Source organism: Geotrypetes seraphini, chromosome 8, assembly GCF_902459505.1.
Source record: "Geotrypetes seraphini chromosome 8, aGeoSer1.1, whole genome shotgun sequence".
Lineage (NCBI taxonomy): Eukaryota > Metazoa > Chordata > Amphibia > Gymnophiona > Dermophiidae > Geotrypetes > Geotrypetes seraphini.
The window spans coordinates 99,057,743-99,075,699 of record NC_047091.1 but is presented as its reverse complement, the minus strand read 5'-3'; the positions used below and the strand labels follow the sequence as shown (position 1 = coordinate 99,075,699).

At 43.2% G+C, this 17,957-nt stretch overlaps 2 protein-coding genes across 2 annotated transcripts in view; one reads left to right on the top strand and one right to left on the bottom strand.

Moving 5' to 3' along the window:
- Positions 1 to 12,503, bottom strand: part of MAST3 (microtubule associated serine/threonine kinase 3) — a 254,908-nt gene extending 242,405 nt beyond the window's left edge. Inside the window, exons 1-2 of the mRNA XM_033954928.1 lie at positions 12,396 to 12,503; positions 1,179 to 1,210 (exon numbers count right to left, since the gene is read on the bottom strand). Of these exons, the coding sequence (XP_033810819.1) occupies positions 1,179 to 1,210; positions 12,396 to 12,434 (71 nt within the window). The 5' untranslated portion in view covers positions 12,435 to 12,503. The remainder of the gene's footprint in view (positions 1 to 1,178; positions 1,211 to 12,395) is intronic.
- Positions 1 to 17,957, top strand: part of IL12RB1 (interleukin 12 receptor subunit beta 1) — a 144,693-nt gene that overhangs the window by 10,288 nt on the left and 116,448 nt on the right. The window lies entirely within an intron of this gene.

Below are 17,957 nucleotides of genomic sequence, written 5' to 3'. Positions count from 1 at the left end.
TGGCAGTATTGCAGGCTTGTATATGTGGGTGTGAATCAGGGGGTTGGAAGAGATAGATAGATCCAGGACACCCCAGGCCAACCCACAGAAACTGCATGTTAAAGAGAACCAGGACCAGATGACTAAGGACCACAAAATGAAAAAAAAAAAACACCCCAACCTCTTCAGTACATGAGGCCATGAGGCTTTAAGAGTACATATCAGGGCTCCCCATGTACACACAGCACTGATAACAATAAATGTGCACTGCTTTAACCTCTTTTTCTATTACGATGGACAAGATAACAAATCAATCCCACAGTGTTTCCAACAAATAACAGAATGTATAAGCCTATGGCAGGTGAATTAAAGAGTAATGGGGGTTGGGACTTGATGCATTGCTTTTTTCTGTGTGGCTACAATCAAAGTGGTTTACATGTTTTAGACAGGTACAGTCAAACCTCGGATTGCGAGTGTTTTGCAAGATGAGCAAAATACTCAAGCAAATCATGCCTCACAAACTGAGCGTTGACTCGATTTGTGAGCCCTCCCCCCAAGAACCAGCATCGCCCACCCGCCCAAACCCAGCACCAACCCACAGGACGTAACGGTGCCTGAAGATCCTGCCTCTTGCCGCTGGGCTGGGCCTTGAGCATCTGTGCATGCTCAAGGCCTTCTGGCTCCCGCTCTCCCCGAGAATCTCATAGTCAGCGGGAGCCAGAAGGCCTTGAGCATGTGCAGATGCTCAAAGCCCAGCCCAGCGGCAAGAGGCAGGATCTCCAGTCACTGGCACGTCCTGTGGGTTGGTGCTGCATGCCGATGCCAGATCGGGGTAAGGGTTTGGGTTTGGGCAGGTGATGCTGGTTCTTGGGGGGGGGGGGGCGTTCGTGGGCAGCGATGCTGATTCGCAGGCGAGGGGCTCATGGGGGTGGAAGCAATCAAGTGACTTTCCCTTACTTCCTATAAGGAAACTCGCTTTGGTTAACGAGCATGCTTCTGGAATGAATTATGCTCACAAACCAAGATACCACTGTACTTATTTTGTACCTGGGACAATGAAGTGACTTGCGCAGAGTCACAAGGAGCTGCCGTGGGTATCAAACTCACAACCCCATGGTGTTTGAGGCAGCTGCTCTAACCACTAGACCACTCCTTTATTCACTGGCTACAGTGTTTTTAATGTTCTGGTGTTTACTCACGTTTTCCTGTGGCGTGGCAGGCTTAATTCCTTCTGGAAATAAAGAAAAAGAGAAGAATGAACTTTGAGCTGTTGCAGGACCAGAGGTACAATCCTCAGCTATCTCTGCTTTATTGAAACACCAGTTTAATTGCAGACTAGGAACAGAGGCCACTAATAACGGATAAGCAACACAGTAAATGTCTCCCTTATAAAGAAGGGTTGGACAGGCTAAGCTCTTCAGCTTCTAGACAACTGAGAAAAGAAATGAAAAAAATCAGAAGTGATGTGGAACAGGTAAAAAAATGTGGTTTGTTTGGTTTTTGCCCTTTCAAATAGTAACATAGTAAATGATGGCAGATAAAGACCTGAACGGTCCATCCAGTCTGCCCATTAGTTATATCTATTACAAATACATGATTAAATTAACTTGTCTCTTCTTTGATATTTCTGGGTCATAGACTGTAAAGTCCACCTGGTATTGTCTTAAGCTCCAAATGCTGAAGTTGCTGTCCAAGTTCACTCCAGCCTAGTCATCCATCCTGTTTGCAGGATATCTTCCATAAAGGGCTAGATTCACTAAGCCCATGGATCGGTCGGATCCGTGAGCGATCCGATCTGATCCATGGGTGGGGAGGGCTGATTCACGAAGCATCCTCATGCAAATGAGGACACTCTGAATCACGCCCCCCCAACCGGCTGCAGGGATCACTGAATAGCAATCCCGACGCATGTGCAGACCATTTGTAGATGGTCTGCACATGTTTACAGAGCAGCAACCTTTTTTTTTTTTTTTTTTTCACTTTTGACTACACATGAGGTGTCCACGCTTTATTTTGGTCACCAGCTTTGCGGCCCAAATAATGCTTGTATGCACTTTGAAGTCTGCTGGGCAATTTTCTTTACTGTTCTCCCAGGGGAGCTCAGAACGTGCTTATTTGAATCAAATTTTGCTTGATTTATTTTTAGTTGAAATTTCTTAAATAAATTTTTTTTTTTAATACTTAAAAAAAAAACATCTTGTCAACAGGGGGCAGGGCCAGGTGGAGTGGGGCAGGACAGGGCACCCCACCAAACTGGTTTACACAAGGCCCCCGCAATTGCTAAGACCGACCTCGGCCCCAGGCACTTCTCACTGGGCCACATGCTATGACCAGCTGTCTCTATATAAACTCCACTCTTTGGTTACCTATACGAGTCCTTTAAGGCTGAGAAAGGTCTTCGAAAGTCTACATTTTAAACTGTGGTGAGTAACATAGTAAATGACAGCAGGTAAAGACCTGAATGGTCCATCCAGTCTGCCCAATAGGAAGACACATTACAATTGTCTTTGTTCATTGATATTTCTGGGTCATAGACTGTCAAAGTCTGCCCAGTATTGTGCCTAGGTTTCAACTATTGGAGCTATTCTCCCTTACCATCAGCACTTGCATCCTTTAGCTCAGAAACACTTAGATGGTTATTTATTTACTGGGATTTATTAACTACCTTTGGGCCCCTTTTATAAAGCAGCAGTATCAATTATCCTGCCGCAAATGCACCAAAGCCCATCGGAATAGAATGGGCTTCGGTGCATTTGTGCAGGAGACTCACTACTGCAGCTTTGTAAAAGGGGCCCTTTATGATGAGATTCACAAAGGGCACTATATAAAAATTACAACAGTAAAATGACCAAATATAAACATAAACACAATCATTGAAGTTAACTAGGTGACAAGCAAATTGAATCCTAGTAGTAGAAATACAATAAATATCAGCAGAATGATAGCATAGCAATTTAGAAGAATTCATACTGTATATCATAAATATGATACTCATGATGTCACCATACCACAAATGAACCACCTATGATGTTCACACTGTACAATAAAATTAAAAATCTTAATAGGTAGCTGAGGGATCAAGCGCAATTGCAAGAATGTTCTCGGTAATGGCCCCAATTTGGGGCTAGTCCCCCAAAGTCAGCAGCGGCAAAATGTCCATTCTCGAAAAGTATTTCCAAAATTTTTATGTTTTTCTTTTAATCTTCTATCTGTACATCCAGGCAGTTATGATTTGTATTGTATTTTTTCACTGATTGTCCAGTACTTCTCATTGTAAACCGCCTCAAACTATTATGTCTTTGGCGGTATACAAGAATAAATTATCATTATTATTATTATTAATTATCCAGACTGCCACTACATCTATCTTTATACCATATTCTTGACCAAAAATTAATCCAAGTCTGAAACGTCCAGAAGAAGACCATTTGGATGTGGGAGGGAGCCAGCATTGTGATGGACTGGCCACCCAGACATAGCAAGAGAGCGGTAGAGCACCTTATAGGGCACTGCTGTGAACTTCACAAAAAGAGTGCCACATAAACAACTCACCAGAACTCCCTTTTAAGTTATGGTGAGTCCCCTAAAACACCCTCAAAACTCACTATAGCTACCTATCTACAACCTCAATAACCCTTATGGCTGCAGGTGGCACCTATATGGCAATAGAATAGGGTTTGGGGTTTTTTTGGGTGGGCTCACATTTTGCACCATGAATGTAGTGGTTAGAGTGGCTTATGGGCCTGGGTCCTCCTCTCTATGGTTCACTAACCCACCCCCCAGGCTACTTAAGTCATCTCTGTACAACTCTTCTAGGCTTTCTTATAGCAGGTGCTGATGTTCCGGAAGCAGGTATGTACATTTTTATTCTGGACTTTGTGGGGGTGCGAAGGAGGCAGGGGGTGGGAGTGGGAGTGTGTGTGGGTCTTTACTTTGTCACTGCAGTGGTTTTCTGGTCACTTTGGATACCTTTTGGGCACTTATACCTGTCTTTACATCATCTAAGTCACAACGTATAAGTTCCGCCTAGGCAGTTTTGTCAAACCTTCAATTTTCCCTGCAGGACATCTAGGTAGGCCCACATCCCGCCCTAACCACTCCCCTTTCAGCTCTGGGCGCACAGAGGGATTCAGAGGCCTAAAAAGTCCTTGGATACATCTAGAAAGCCATTTCAATTATCGGCACTTGGATGACCTGTCTTTTAGATCGTCCAAGTTTTTAGACGTACAGTCAAACCTCGGTTTACAAGTAACCCAGTTTGCGAGTGTTTTGCAAGACGAGCAAAACACTCAGCAAACTTTTGACTCGCAAACCGAGCATTGACTCAATTTGCGAGCCCACACCCGACCCGACCCGACCGCGGGAACCAACAGTATTGCTCCCCCCCGAGGCCACCGGTGCTGCTCCCTCTCTTCACGATCGTCTCCTCCCCATCTACCGACCGGCCCTGTCCTTACCTGTGTGCCACTGGAGTTAGAAAGGGCCTGCCGCCGGTTTGCTGCTAAGCCTTGAGCATCTGCGCATGCTCAAGGCCTTCTGGATCTCATCCTCACTGAGATTCTCATGAGACTCGAGATCTCATGAGAATCTCGGAGAGGGTGAGATCCAGAAGGCCTGAGCATGCGCAGATGCTCAAGGCTCAGCAGCAGACTGGCAGCAGGCACTTTCTATCACCGGCAGTGCAGGGGTAAGGACAGGCCCAGTTGGGGAGGGGTGGGGGGGAAGAGGCGATAGCAGCACCGGTGGCCTCGGGTGGAGCATGGGAGTCGGCAGGAGTGAGCCAGCAGAGGGGGTAGTGGCATCCGAGGGGGGGGGGTAGCAGCAGAGCCAACAGTGTCCAGTCGGGCTCAGTGGTGGCGGTGGCGGTTTGCTTACAGCCAGCACCACCTGCAGTGAGAGGCAGAAAACAGCAGCAGAGGAGGAGAATTGGAGGAGCTGCGTGGATAGGTCTGTGGCAGAGGCAGTGGTGGAGGCATCCCTAATGGTAATTAAGTTTTTGGGGATGTGGAACGAATTGTTCAAGTTTACACTAACTCTTATGGGAAAAGTTGCTTTGATATACGAGTGTTTTGGTTTAAGAGCATGCTTCTGGAACGAATTATGCTCGTAATCCAAGGTACCACTGTATTTCTGTTTCGATTATGAGCCCCATAGTGTATTTAGCTGCAATAGTAAATAGTATTATATGTGTATATACGTAGGACGATTGATTTGGTATAAACATGTGCATATAAGTAGGATGATCAATGTGCCAGTAACATAAGAAGGATGAATGATTATGGCATAATCATGCCGGCATTAATAACTCTGTATTGTAATACCACCACAGAGCTCTGTGTATTTCAGTACAGAGTCAATGTATTGTAACACCTCGTAGAAGCTCTTTGTAACTCTGTATGGTAACATCTCTACAGAAGCTCATGTAGTGTAACACCTTTACAGGAGCTCATGGAATCCACTCTGAATTGACTCCCCAGTAATTAATAGCAGTATACTGTAGAAGCACTCAATAAACATAAATATGTAGGCAGGACAAGATGAATAGTACAAAGTCATTGTGATAAATAGATGGTGAAAATGTACATGTGTTTCACTTTACAGATGTGTGGTTAAATTGAAGGCAAATTATATGTACAGTTGAATAAGGTATGAGGATCTGGTTTAAGTTATAGGGTGTACTACAAGCTAGTCCAGATGCTGACTGGGTAGATAGTCACTAGGCAGATGCATTAAAGGTTTGGGAAAAGAGTCAGGCTTTCACTTTATTTCCTGAAGTAGAGGTAGCTTTGAGATCAACATAACTCTTCTGGAAGCTCCAGGATGTGGGGGCTACTCTAAAAGTATGTCAGATGTTGTCAAGGTCAGTGGTTTGATGCTACTTCTTCACCAAGTAAAGAGGAGATAAGTTCCCTATTTCATTTTGAACTAATAAACTCAACCCCCAACATTCCAAAAATACACTATAAAGTCACCACAGAATTATCATCTTAAACTGTGTACATTCCAGTATCCCAAACTCTGGCATTAAGGGCCCCTTTTACAAAAGTGCGGTAACGATGCTGCCAAGGTAGGGTTACCATATGGCAGTAAAACCCGGAGGTCTCAATCAATTCTCTTTTTTTCTGGAGCCATATGGTAACCCTATGCCATGGTAAATGCACTGAAGCTCATAGGAACTGGTATGTTTACCATGGCAGCATCTCTACCATGACTTTGTAAAAGGGACCCTTAATAAACTTTAGTTCAATTTCCCTTCTTTTCCAGTCTTTTGAAAAAACCCAGAATTTTTAATGTTACAAATATTTTTGAAAATTGGCTCCAAATTCAAGGGGAGAAACATTGTTGAAAGTGATTTTTTGGGGGGAAGTAAATAGCTAAAAATGCACTGTATCTCTAAGCTCAGTTTAATTTTGGGCTGTGCTTAAAGTCCCACCTGTGTCCTGTGTGTGCCACCCTGTGGTAGCTGCTTGTCACTGCAGAAAACTCAGTTGGTTTTCAATTTTTCCGCAGTGAATATACATAAGACAGATTTACATAGGACCCAGTAACATAGGCCAGGGTTTGTTTGTTTTTTAAATTCTTTATTGATTTTTAATCAAAAACAGAATCATACAAATGAAAGAACAGTAGATATTACACATATTACACTTATCTATACGGTAACATAAATATCATTCAATAATTTCATTTTCCTGCATATAATATCATAATATATCCTAATATATAATACAAATGAAGAATAAAGTTACCCAAATATCACTATCAATATTTATTCCCCTCCCTCCAACCCCCACCCCCCCAGATGTGTAAAGATAAATAAACCAAAGAAAAGAAGAGATATGAAAATACATAGGCCAGGGTTTTAAAGGCATCTAAATTTTTTTGAGAATTGGGCCTAGTGGCATTTAAGGTCATCACTGCCCCTAACCATGCCTATTTTGACCTTGGGCACCACTAGCTGCCATGCTGTAGGTGCAATTCCAGCACCTACCCCGACAGGTGCCTAGTGGCACCTACCTTAGTTTTAATGAGATTTTAATTGGTTTTAAACTATGCAGTCAGTTACTGCCCTAATTAAAGCCTACTAAAGCAATTAAGTTAGGCGCTGGTAGGCACAATAAGGTGCCTCTCAGCGCCTAACTTATGGTGCCATTTACAGAATATGAGCCTTAGAGGGTGCTTATGGTAGTTTGATACAAGCAGACATCTTCTACAGATAGGACTGCCCCACTGCTCTGCTGGGATGTCTGTGTGGCCAGTCTAGTTTTTAGCTTATTTTTATATGCTTCTCCCTTGGATGTTTTTTTTTGTTTGAAAAATGACTCTTAAAGAAAGATGCATGAACATAAAACTATCTAAAATAGGGCAATTTTTGAACCAAAAAAATAAGAAATTTTTCAGGTTCAAAAAGGTCCATGTTTGGTACTGGATTTTTGGACATTTTTGCAACAATAATACCAAACGATAAATACATTTACACCTGCTGCAAAGGAGGTGTACATGTGTGTGTGTACTTTATCCATGTGCACCTACTCTGGCCAAATTACGGCCCCAGGAATGCCTATGGGCAAATCACATACTTTATGTATACTTATGCCCACTCAGTTTCATAAGAGCAATTTTTCCAAGTTTAAAACTTGCTTTATAAGTATATAATATAATATCCCTACTCACTAGTCAAGATAGACAGGATAATGATAAACAAATATGCGGTTTTAAACTTCTGACCACAGATTTCTCTTTGATTTTCTTTAATTATGCCCTGGTCCTAGATAAAGCAAATTTACTGTCATGTCTCTTATTACATGTCAAGAATTGGATAGAGGGAGTGCGCTAGATGTGGTGTATTTAGATTTTAGCAAAGCCTTTGACAGTGTTCCACACAGATGTCTAATAAATAAACTGAGTGCCCCCAGGATAAGCCCCAAAGTAATGGTCTGGTTCAGGAACTGGTTGAATGGAAGGTAACAGAGGGTGGTAGTCAATGGAGATTGCTCTGAGGAAAGGAATGTTACCAGTGGTGTGTCTCAAGGTTCGGTTCTTGAGCCTGTTCTTGTAAACATTTTTGTAAGCAATATTGCTGAAGGGCTGTCAGGTAAGATTTGCCTCTTTGCGGATGATACCAAAATCTGAAACAGAGTCGACACCCCTGATGGCATGAATAACATGAGGAAGGACCTAGTGAAGCTTGAAGAATCGTCTGAAATTTGGTAGTTAAGATTTAATGCTAAGAAATGCAAGGTCATGCATTTGGGCTGCAAAAACCTGAGGGAACGGTACAGTTTAGGGGGTGAAAAACTTTAGTGCATGAAAGAGGAGTGGGACGTGGGTGTGATAGTAGGTGATGATCTTAAGGTAGCCAAACAGGTTAAAAAAGTGAACGCAAAAGTTACAAGGATGCTTGGGTGTGTAGAAATATATAAACAGGATGGAGTCAGTCCAGAGAAAGGCTACTAAAATGGTCGGTCTTCATCATAAGGCATATGGGGACATACTTAAAGATCTCACTGTGTATACTTTGGAGGAAAGTCAGGAGAGGAGAGATATGATAGAGATGCTAAAATACATATGTAGCATAAATGATCATGAGGTGAGTTTCTTTCAGTTAAGAGGAAGTTCTGGAATGAGGGAGCATAGGATGAAGCTGAAAGGGGACAGATTCATAAGTAATCTCAGAAAATACTTTGTCATGGAAAGGGTGGTGAATGCTTGGAACGGCCTCCCAGTGGAGGTGGTAGAGATGAAGGGTGTATCTGAATTCAAGACAGCTTGGGACAAGTACGTTGGATCTCTATGGGAGAAGGGATAGTGAATGGCATGATTGGGTAGACTACATAGGCCATATGGTCTTTATCTGTCTTCATTTTTTCTTTGTTTCTTCTACCAGGGTTCTGTCATCATACAGAAGAATCAGAGAGGCCAGTTAACCTTCAGAATTCTTCTGTGGTGTAACACATCACAGAACTGGCTCAATCTATGAACCAGGTGAGGCCCCGGCCCAGTGTGCCAGTGATAAAGGGCACTAAAATCTGGTCTATCTTCAAACTTCTAGAGGGATAGATGCTAGACTGCAATTTTAACACCCTTTATCATCAGTGCCCTGAACCCATGCCTCATCTGGTCTAGCAGGAGGGGGAAACTTGAGAAAGAAGGGAAGATAAAGATCACAGGTATGTCTAATCTTTTTACTGTAAATTCTCATGTTTCCCTATTTGTCGCTAGCTGATCCTGCCAATTGCTACTAACATGACCTGGGTTTTCCCACCCTCGGCTCATCTTAACTTTTGTATTTATTTAAATTTCTATAATAGTTTTCCAAAATATTTCCAGAAGCAGTAAACATAATATTTATGGTGTTTTTGTTTGCTGATATTTTTATAAGTTCACCATAATCAACAACAATTTAAAATCAATAACACAAGCACCAAAATGTATGATGCAGTTAAGTGATCTAGTAAAAATATTAGCAAATAAGACATTATGGAGAAAAGTAAAACCATTGGATTTAAGGGACAGATGCTGCTGCAAGAAGCTCATTCTTTTCCCAAAGCCTGTTTTAACATCTATGACTGTTTTCTTTCTTATACATCAGCCATAACCTAAACTTCTTCCTCCGTATTCGCGGTTTCAGTAATCGCGATTTTATTTGCGGTTTTTAGCTTGCTGGCTCCTCCCCCCAAATTACATCAGCTTGCATAGAGAAATCGCTGATTCCAAGCGTTTACAGAGAACATTGCCGATTCCAAGCACTTTCTTCGCCGTGTTTTGCCTCTCCTTCAGGAAATGATCTAGAAACAGGGACGAAGTGTGAGATAATAAAATTTGCGGATGACACCAAACTATTTAGTGGAGCTCGGACTAAAGAGAACTGCAAAGAATTGCAAAGGGACTTGAACAAACTAGGGGAATGGGCGACAAGATGGCAGATGAAGTTCAACGTTGAGAAATGTAAAGTGTTACATGTGGGAAGCAGAAACCCGAGGTACAACTATACGATGGGAGGGATGTTATTGAATGAGAGTACCCAAGAAAGGGACTTGGGGGTAATGGTGGACATGACAATGAAGCCGACGGCACAGTGCGCAGCGGCCGCTAAGAGAGCGAATAGAATGCTTGGTATAATCAAGAAGGGTATTACAACCAGAACGAAAGAAGTTATCCTGCCGTTGTATCAGGCGATGGTGCGTCCACATCTGGAGTACTGCGTCCAATATTGGTTGCCGTACCTTAAGAAGGATATGGCGTTACTCGAGAGGATTCAGAGGAGAGCGACAAAAGGGATGGAAAACCTTTCATACACTGAGAGATTGGAGAAACTGGGTCTCTTTTCCCTGGAGAAGAGGAGACTTAGAGGGGATATGATAGAGACTTACAAGATCATGAAGGGCATGGAGAGAGTAAAGAGGGACAGATTCTTCAAACTTTCAAAAAATAAAAGAACGGAGGGAGAAATGTAAATTCAATAACTTTTTGTATGTGGGGAGCACTGTTAGCTAGGCCTAGCCAAACAGAGATGGGCAAATGGCTCAAAGTGAACCTACAAATATTCAGCCAAGTTTGCATTTGACAATAATTTTAGATTCCTCCTTTCACCCACATCACCCGGAAAAAAAATCTGTGCCTTAGTGAATATGATTTTTGCACATCTATAAACCAATAAGAAGTAACCAGTGTTATAAAATCCTCTCTTGACTGGCTCTCGTGTATTTCCTCACAATAGTTTTCCCCTAAGTTATCAAATTTGAATTTCAAAGGGTAATGGTGCATTTTTAGAGGGAGAGGCATGCTTTGAGACTTTTGGATGGGCTCATAGCCCCCCAATTCCTGGTTACACTTAAGTTAACTATGAGGAAGACTCAAAGTTAAGAGAAAATCCTGTTCTGTTGATAGGCAAGTTCTCTCTTCACCTGTAACTTTTAATTTCAAAACAATTATCAGTCTTGGGATTCACATGTGACTCCTTAAGAATTTTACAACTGTTGTAGAATCAAACTTGGCTAAATCTTCACTGTTAAATTTGAAAGGAGGCAGCACCTTGAATGGGAATATGACTTGTAGTGTGCCATCTGTTTGATGAAAACTCATTTCCCTTTGGACTGTCAGAGGATTCCCTAGCCTTGCCCCCATTGCACGCAGGGATATGTAGTTCTGATTTCCTTTATGAATACATTTCTCCCTCCGTATTCGTTGCGATAGAAAAACTGTGAATAACTTTTTCATATGTTATTCGCTGTTTTCTATTAAAAACCATTGTGAATATGGTAAAACCACGAATAACATGGTGGGAGACCTGGCCTGTTCCTGAAGGAGAGGCAAAACACAGTGAAGAAAGTGCTGGGAATCAGCAATTTTCTCTGTAAACCCTTGAAATCAGCAATTTCTCTATGCAAGCTAATGCAATTTGGGGGGAGGAGCCAGCAAGCTAATAACCGTGAATAATCGAAACCGCGAATACGGAGGGAGAAGTGTAGCAGGGCTAGAAAAGGATGAAACCAGAATTGCTGTAATCTTTCCTGGATGATAGGAAGCTGTGCAGAGACCATAATCCAAGCTTATAGGAACAGTATAAGTCAGTCCTGGCCTTTAAACACTTTTGTCTAAACATTGGCACTTCAGAGAAGATCACACAGCAGGAGTAGGAGTACAGTGAACTGTTAGTAGGCTGGGGGGGGGGGAGGAACATAGAGAGAAATCATGGGTGAATAGTTAAATATAAAATCAAGGGGGGGGGGGGGGCGCTGTGTTTATTCCTAAATCTGCAGAGTTGCACTGAACAGTTTTATGAATTTTGCTGCTACTGAAGGACAATTTGAACTGCAAAAACTTAAGCAAATGCTCAGAATGTCGACTGTACTGAGTTACACATAATCTGGGCAATATTTTCCCAATTCATCAGGTAGGAGGCTGAAGAAGAATTCTCACAATCTCAACACTCATCCATCCACCCTCCCCTCCCCCTCCCCAACAACAAATCCGACAATAGTGAGACACTCAGCAACTCTCTCCAAAGCCTCACTGGAACTGGCCTTCAGAAGTAATTTGAGACCTGATTCAATTTTATTGTGCTAGATCGTGCACCTCGACGAAAGAGACAATTCCAGAATCTGTTACTCTGTGGACGAGCTGGACCAGAAGGCGATCATCACCATGACATCCCAAACAGCATCCAAAAGTGTTCTAAATCCACTTTATTCCAACAAAATTACAGGCAAAGGAACCCGAGCTCCAAATTATTATTATAGCTAGGAATGATCGCGGATGTCTGGATGGAGCATGCTATTTTAAATGGCTTTCACACACTTTTGGGGATGGCTTTCTCCAGTCTTATCCAAAATGTCATATATACGATATTAGGCAGAGGAACCCAATCTTTTCAATAATAAAACATTGCAGATGACGTGCAGGTTTTGTCTCACCTGTAGCCCCCGCCGTCGTAAGATGCTGGATCCATCCATTGCCGCTTTGCTCTCTCCCTGTGAGTTATCTCAGATGCCTGCGGCTCGGGTATGAAATCCTGAATGGATGTGCTGGCGGTCCCATGATAACCCTCCCCACCCCCATCCTTTGGAGAGAGCACGGCAGAGTCCCGGGCGCTGCCTCTTCTCTTCCTATTGGACGATTGCGGCTCGGCTGACGTTCCGCTGCTCTGAATGGCGGAGGCGGAGCCTGTTGGCACTGCTGTGCTGTCAGCGTCGAGAGCCCGGCTGAGTTTGGTCAGGGGACCTTCTCCATGGATATCTGTGTCCTGCACCAGATGATGCAGCCAGATTCTGGCTCAAATGAGAGGCAACAGGGCCCTAACTGGGGTGGAGGAAGAGGAGCAGTTATGCAGCGCACAGAGCACCTGGGGACATTAAAAAAAGGGCTGATATGTAAACACTGGCTGGCAGTAGACCAAAACAATTAGATGGTGTCCCATCCAGACTGTTGGGACCAGGAGGTAAAGAGGACTGCGGTTCAGAATAGAGTGGAAAGAGAAAGTAGGGGGCAATGGGGGCATAGATATTATTGCTTAGTGGGGCTGTAACATTCCTCTGTACACATGACCCATAAATGTTCCTTGAAAGAGCATTTGGAGGCTGGCCATCTCATTCTGAGAAGTCTGTATGGAGCTCCTCCGCACATTCTGTGTAATTACAGGCCCTTTGTGTAATAAACAACCAAAATGCAGGCACTGAATGTGATGGTCAGCTCTCCCACCCCACTGCAATACTAAAGAACCAACTCTCTTTCCTTGCAACCAAAATCTGTTTATCCCTTGTTTTCTCAAATTCTGCATGGTTCAGAGGCAGGGACCTTCGCTCAACTCTACAAACTAGCAGCTTTTATAAATTTATTTATTCAATTTTCTATACCGCTCAGAACAGTTACATGAATTTATTTCTGGCTAACATCTACCCTTTCAGTTTTCTTAACTGGGCTCATAAACAGCTGAACTCATCAGGGTACTGAAGAAAAAGGCCATTATTTCCAAGTCAAACTGAACAAAAGGCCCCCAGACTGGCAGCAGGCTGTAGATAAAGGGCTTTTCTGCCCTGAACACAGGTCATCACCGTGACTAGAGTCTGGTACCACTCAGAGGCTGGCCAAAGATGTAGTGTTTCCATACTGCCGTCATTTGTGCACAGCCGAGATGGAAGAGCCAGGAGCAGTGAACAGAGCAACCGTTGTGTTCAAGATAACAGCCACTGGCCTGGCTGGTGGGGTCCTGGGTAAGAGGAGAGATGGATGCACAAGCCTGTAACCCTAAGTAACTCCATATCCCGTGTGACTCCATCAATGGTAGATATAGTAGTGTTTTATGGCAAAATTTTGGTTGAGATCCCCCTGAATACATTGAACTTGGCACTCAGATAGACTGCTTTTATTGTTCAAATCAGCTGAGTTTCCATGTTGAAGTCAGGTCAGCTGTAGAGTTTTTGTTGGGGGTGGGAGGGTTTTAGATGCTAGTTAGCTTGAGTGAAATACGAGGGGCTGCTGAAAAGTTCTCAGCCCAACCAAGAAGAGAATGATGTGTGGAGCCATGAAACTTACAGGTTATTCCACACTTTTCTTGACACTTTTTATTTCAGTTGAGACCCCTATTTTTCCCCCCAAAAAGGAGGAAAAATTGTTGACTTGAATATGTCGGGTGGCTTAATTTTAGTTCAAGTGTCCTGCCAGGATCTGCACCAAGTGCCCCTCCCCTCCCCGGCTCTGCACCCAGCCCCCTTCCCTCCATCCTCTGTCAGGCTCTGCACCTAGCCCCCTCCCTGCCAGGCACTGCACCCAGCCCCCTTCCCTCCCGGGCTCTGCACCTTGTCCCCCATCCCTGCCCTGTCCATCGTACCTCTGTTGCTGGAATCCCTGGTGGTCTATAGGTGTAGCGGGCAGGAGCAAGCTTTCCAGGCTCCTGCCCCACTGCTAACCCGGTCACTCGCTTGCTCGCTGCTGCGAGTTCCGACTTCAGCTGTTGAGCGGTACCAACTGGGAGTGCGCTTTAGCGCTGCTGCTCAGCGGCTTCCTGAACAGCTCCTGTGAATTCTCATGAGAACTCATGGGAGCCATTCATGAAGCTGCTGAGCGCCGAGCAGCAGCGCTAAAGTGCACTTCCACTCAGCGGCTGAAACGAACTCGAGGCAGCGAGTGACCGATCAATCCAAGCATAAAAAATATACAGGTATTGAGAGAACAACTTATATGTCCATACAAATATCTCCCAAAAATAGTTCCTTATTCAAAATCACTTCTCATATTGTTCGGTTTGGAGAACATAGTAGTAGTCTGACTTACAACAAAGAGGATGAACCATTGGTCCAACACTGTAAAGAGCATGGACATAATGTGAAGGACATTAAATGTTTTGTAATAGATCATATGCCACCGCATGTGAGAGGAGGAGATAAGAGACTAGCCCTGATGCAGAGAACAGGAGTGGATTTTCCGTCTCAAGTCAGAGGAACCGGATAGTCTCAACTTGAAAATTGAGTGGCATTTTTTTTAAAGATCAAAATACATGGAGAATAATGGAGGGGAGATATGCCTGTAAGGGAGCAGGAGGGGTGCCCACTCCCTCCTGCTCCTATGGCTCTTGCGACATCTCTAGGTCTTAGGCCCCATCCCAGTGTATCATGTGATGCATGGGGAGGGGCCTAAGACCCTGATTGGCTCAGGTGCCTTGGGCTCCTCCCTTGGGAGGAGCCCGAGGCATCTGAGCCAATCAGGGACTTCCTGCCAAATTTTTAAAAAAAATTTTTTAAGTGCCAGAGGCCCTGACAGCAGTGACAGGAGGCTGCTTCTCCTGTCACTACTGTTAGGGCTCTGCCCTGACTCAAATGATTTGCATCTCCGTGGAAATCATATGCATGCAAAGAAATTAGCCAGAAATTGGCCAACAGTGATTGACTCCCTATCTTTAGTGAATCTGGGCCTTAGTGTTTGTAAACCACTGAATACTTTTGTACAAGCGGTATATCAAATACAATATAATACAAGATCTTAATAAGTGAGACCCTTTATTATTATTTTGGTTGCTCACACTTTGTTTTCAGTAGTAACTTAAGATGAATTACATTCAAGTACAGGTATTTATTTCCCTATGTAAATTAATCAATACTGGAGACCCAGCAATGAGTAAGAAATTGTAATTCTTCCCCCTCAAGCCTGACACAAAGTGATTTTCACGTGTCTTCTCAGTAGAAATAAAATCAGTTACAGACTGAGATTTCAGCCCCAAAGGGCTGGAAACTAAGACAGGAAAACTCTCAGGAACACGGGATGTTAAGTGTCCTCCAAATAAATAAGTTTTCCTCTCTTTTAAAAAACAAGTCCAAGAGCGCTTCAGAGGTCTGTAAAAAATCTACAAACTTCTCTCTGGAATATTGCTTTGAGAAGCTCACAGAAGCTGCTTCTCTAAGATCCGCCAAACTCCATCAGAGCTTGTGGCAGTTCAAAGGATAGGAAACTTCCCACAGAACCGTGACATCACAGAGGCAGTGACATGATTCCTGATGACATCACAGTGCAAAGGGGAGGGGCTCCAGCCTGGAATACCAGGCAACAAACAAACATGTTTTCCTTCTAATCAGAGGTTCCAAGATGCTGCTGCTGCAGCTTCTCTTATTTACATTCCAGATTCTGTGGAAGGGAAGAGAATGATGTCACTCATTCTGCCTGGCTGTGGAGCTTTGCTGCACAAGGCTCTTCTCGCAGTGTACATCAATGGCATTTGTCATTTCTACTGGGTCCAAATATAAAGGGTTATTCTACTTGAAATGAAAGAAATAATTATAAAAAAAGTTTGATGAATTTCTCTTATTTAATTTTTGATCTCACATTTTAATGCTATTATTGTACTGTAACAAGATTCAGAGGGGAACTGATTGTCAGTGGCTTTTTTAATCTCTGTAATGGACCATGCGAAAACATTACTCAGGCCTACTGTAAAGGCTGAACAAGGGCAACTGCCCAAGTACTACATGTTAACATACCTTCAGCGTGGCTTATAGTAATCAGTTTATTTAAATAAATAAAATTGTATTGTGCCATTTCCTTTGAGTCGATTGGTTGGATTGTAAAAGCACATGAGCCTCAAAGGTAACTGCTAACCCAAGACACCAAATATATATATATATATAGTTAAGGCTTCTGATAAATGCTGATCAAGAACCCTGCTGCAAAAAGAAAAATTAGAATCAAGACCAGCCCTAGACATGTTCAATCACATTTCCTTCTAATGACCCCACTCTCAATAGAAGCCCTGCTATTAGATGTCATGGGGCTGCCTCTCGGACTCGCCCTGTCCAGTACTTGAAACATTCATTGTTGAATCAGGACACATGTGCAGGAGACACGTCCAAGTCCCACCCGTTTGCTCCCTTGTACCGACAGTATTCTATATTTATTTTAAAAATTTATATACCACCTATGATCTAAGCAGTTTATATAAAATGATCATACATAGTTAGAAACACAAAACTTAAAATTAACAAGCTTCTCCTATCTAAAATTAAGAACTTCACTTGCTCATAACAAACAACCAATTCACAGCTTAGACAATCCTACAGTCTAGTCATAACATAAATGATCAGCATTCTATAAGTTGAGTGCCTATGTGGGAGACACGCCCCTGTCCTACTCATGCTCCGCCCATGTGTTATCTCCCTTCTACTAATAGCATTCTATAAATTGAATGTACGTATAGGAGAGATGCCCCTGTCCTTCCCATGTTCTACCCATGCATTTGCTCCCTTGTTTTGACAGCATTCTATAAGTTGAGTGCATGTATGGGAGACACACCCCTGTCTTGTCCATGCTCCACCCATGCGTTCGCTCCCTTGTATTGACAGCATTCTATAAATTGAGTGGATGTATGGGAGACACACCCCTGTCTTGTCCATGCTCCACCCATGCGTTCGCTCCTTTGTACTGCATTCTATAAGTTGAGTGCATATGTGGAAGACACACCTATGTGTATGTCACCTTGCATTTACATGTTATAGCACCTACATGTACCCTTATAAAATAGAAACTTAGAGCACTTCTATACATAAGTTCCAATTAACCTTGCATTTTACTTGCCCTTTATATATTGTGATCATTCAAGGGCTAGGACTGTTCTAATCCCCACTTTAATTCCCAGTTCCTCCCTCTAAGTCCCTCTTTGGTATCCTCAGTCCAGTGCTGCATGAGGAGCAGGTCAGGCTCAAGAATTACACCAAGTTCTCTCACCCCAGACTCAAAGGTAGTAAGACAAAAGGCACTTTTCAGGCTCTTCCACAGAGCAAAAAAAATTCAACTGCAAGTTCCCACCTGCCCTAAAGATTCCAGTTTGTCTTACAGTCCCCCCTACACATACAATGCTTCTCCACCTGGTTTCAAACCTGTGCTAATTCAGTCCACCAAAGGCAGGTATTGAGAGTGCATGAGGGCAGTGGTGGATGCATAGAATGATCTCCCAGCAGGATGTAGAAAGTTATAATATGTATAGAACTCAAGTG